Source organism: Convolutriloba macropyga, chromosome 8 (assembly GCF_964194025.1).
Source record: "Convolutriloba macropyga chromosome 8, txConMacr16.3, whole genome shotgun sequence".
NCBI lineage: Eukaryota > Metazoa > Xenacoelomorpha > Acoela > Convolutidae > Convolutriloba > Convolutriloba macropyga.
The window spans coordinates 32,526,172-32,528,793 of record NC_134475.1 but is presented as its reverse complement, the minus strand read 5'-3'; the positions used below and the strand labels follow the sequence as shown (position 1 = coordinate 32,528,793).

General features: G+C 37.1%; 1 protein-coding gene across 1 annotated transcript; it reads right to left on the bottom strand.

Annotated features, from left to right (window-relative positions):
• Nucleotides 1-294: 294 nt before the first annotated feature.
• Nucleotides 295-2,155, bottom strand: LOC142344085 (uncharacterized). The gene is made up of 3 exons (XM_075395568.1): nt 1,978-2,155; nt 1,212-1,409; nt 295-859 (listed from the first exon to the last, which is right to left on the bottom strand). Exons 2-3 carry the CDS (start codon nt 1,342-1,344, stop codon nt 318-320), a joined length of 675 nt encoding a protein of 224 aa, XP_075251683.1. The 5' UTR covers nt 1,345-1,409; nt 1,978-2,155; the 3' UTR covers nt 295-317.
• Nucleotides 2,156-2,622: the final 467 nt, after the last annotated feature.

Below are 2,622 nucleotides of genomic sequence, written 5' to 3'. Positions count from 1 at the left end.
ACCCCAGATGTTAACATACTGTTAAGTTTTGGCTTGAGTAAAAGGAGGGTCTTTAATTATGTTCTTTCGTTTCCTTTGAAAATGTTAACAATAAGTGAAGCTTATTTAGTTTCCTTGAAGTTCATTTGTTAAATATTATAAACGAATGGTCTAATGTATCCTCCAAAATTTTTAAGTCGAGGAACAATGCTCATGGAAAAACATCAAATAAACATGATGCATTCATCTTATTGTCACAGAAAGTTTAAAAGGTAGACATTCAATTTTCTTTGTTGTAGAAAATTCGGTTCTTCTTTTATTAGCTACAACAATTAATATCAATACAAAAGTTCAATACTAATAATATCCAATACTTGAGAATAATATGAAAAACAGTCTTGGTCTAAAATACTACACATGGCCGAGGTCAAATCGGAAGCAAATTTACAGTCATATTTAAAACTCAACTCTAAACAAGTAGAACAAAAATTGAGCAAATTTTGTTGGTCACATTTCTCGTCAACGTTGCAAGGTAGTCTATGAGGCATTACACCGGATGGATTCATGAAAATGATCAACATCTTTCTTATTTCGCGACAGTACCGATCCTTCAACATTGCCGGAAGCACGTTTTGTTCGTCCAAAATTGGTCGCAGTTCATTCAGCTTCTTCAAAATTTGTTCACAAGGTATATGGCTAGCTTCGGCATGCGAAGTTTCGTGATCTTTAATTTGTAAGCTGTCCATGAACACAAATATAGCGGCCAGGTGCTGTTGAATGCGGTGGGCGAAATTTGACTTGTCGTTTGGGAGCAAACGTCGAAATAGATCTGTCCCATCCAGGTCAAGTTCCCTCGTGAACAAACATCTGCCCAAAAGGTCTGAAATCAAAATCAATGTACTCACATTTATGGTTTTTTCCGGCTGTAGCTCCCGGAGCCTTGCGATGCTATGATCTACAGTCCCGCCAATTACCCCCACCAAAATAGTTTTCAGAAGGGCCATGTTTTTGTGGTTGCGGCTAAAATTGTAAAGACACCAAGGAACGTATAATCTGCAGGAGGCGCCAGTTTTTTTTACTATTATACAATTATTTGACAGTAATTGCTATTCGCAATTATTAAATGCTATCGCTTGTCTCTGCGATATAGCTTAAATATAACAATACTCCAAATTTAGCTGAAATTTGGAGACCAGCTTAAGCTGATTTTGAGGAAAACTGAAAAGTCTTACGTTTTATGAGGCGATGTCTTGATTTGATACTGTCTCTTGATGTTTTGGGTGGTCCCAATCGTAAGAAGACCTCTTGGAAATCTAGATTGGTCACTTTTTTCCTCTGCTCAACAGACGAGTCGTCCAAGCTCATACTTTTAAAACATCCAGAGGCTCCACAGACAGAGAAACGATCAGCTTGGTCGTCTTCGGAAGAGTCTACGCTTTTTCAAAATGATTATTCTCCCAATAAGATCAACAAAGAGTATGTTTCAAACCTAATTCAGCTCTGCTTTAATTTAAAGAAATTAGTCATGATCTCTAATATAAATCAATTAGAAATAGATCAGAATAGAGTTAATGCTGCGATTAAGTCAACTTAAAATCATCAATATAAGTAGTTGCACTAATGATGCGCCTCTAAAGTATAAAAAATCCAACAACGATGGATTCTCAGACCAGAAAACGAATTATGTAAACTAGGAATTAACTAAAAAGAGACAACAAGAGAAAAACTTAGCGTTGTTACTGAACTAAACGTTATAACTTGTTCACCAGAGATACGAAATACGCAACACAAAATACAACATACGTTGAATTTTTTCATCAATTATTTGAGCAACAACAGCAAAGCTTTCCCAATTTTTGCAGAAAGTAGTACCGCACTTAGAGCATATCTTCAACTCATGGGTATGAAGAGAAGATATTCAAGTCTGGAGACCACCAAAAAGGCCGGCCCTTGTTTGATATTCGTGTCACTGACGCTGCAGAACAATCCAATACTAACAGAGAACCTGAAGCTGTTGCAGAAAATGGTGCAGATGAGAAATAAAGGAAGAAGTACCTGGAAGCGTGCCAGGTAAAGTATTTATTAAATATTGTATATTTTAGCTTTCAGCTCAGGCGGAGCCTTGGCCAGAGAAAGAGTCAAAAAATTAATTAAGAGAGTTTTGTTGCAATTTACAGGCCAGCATCTTCCCGCGCTGAACACCCCGAGTATTTCAATACTGATCCTGCCTAATTCAATATAAATTTGTGAAACCAGTACTTAAACAGCTTATTTACATTTAAAATAACAGGATATAGTATTGTCTTGTAATTTGATATAGTATTGTCAGAGGTATGCTTTTGGTGTGATATAGTGTGGTGCAAGTATGCAAATGATGTGATGTGGTATGGTTTGTGTATGCCTGTGGTGTGATATAGTTTGTCCTGGGTATGCCTGTGGTGTGATGTAGTATAGTGCAGACATGTATGTGATGCGATGTAGCATGATTTGAATATGCCTGCGGTGTGATGTAGTATGTATTAAATATGCCTGTGGTGTGATATAGTTTGACATGAATATGCCTGCAGAGTGATGTAGTCTGGTGTGAAACTGCCTGGCACGTGATGCACAATCAGCGCTGAACCAGATAAAAATTAGTGCCTT

Excerpts from the sequence above, each read along its gene's own strand:
- LOC142344085 (XM_075395568.1), bottom strand. The coding sequence starts at position 1,344 with ATGAGCTTGGACGACTCGTCTGTTGAGCAGAGGAAAAAAGTGACCAAT. Across the intron at positions 860-1,211 it reads AAGACATCGCCTCATAAAAC|ACCTTTTGGGCAGATGTTTG; the intron begins GTAAGACTTTTC and ends TTTTGATTTCAG.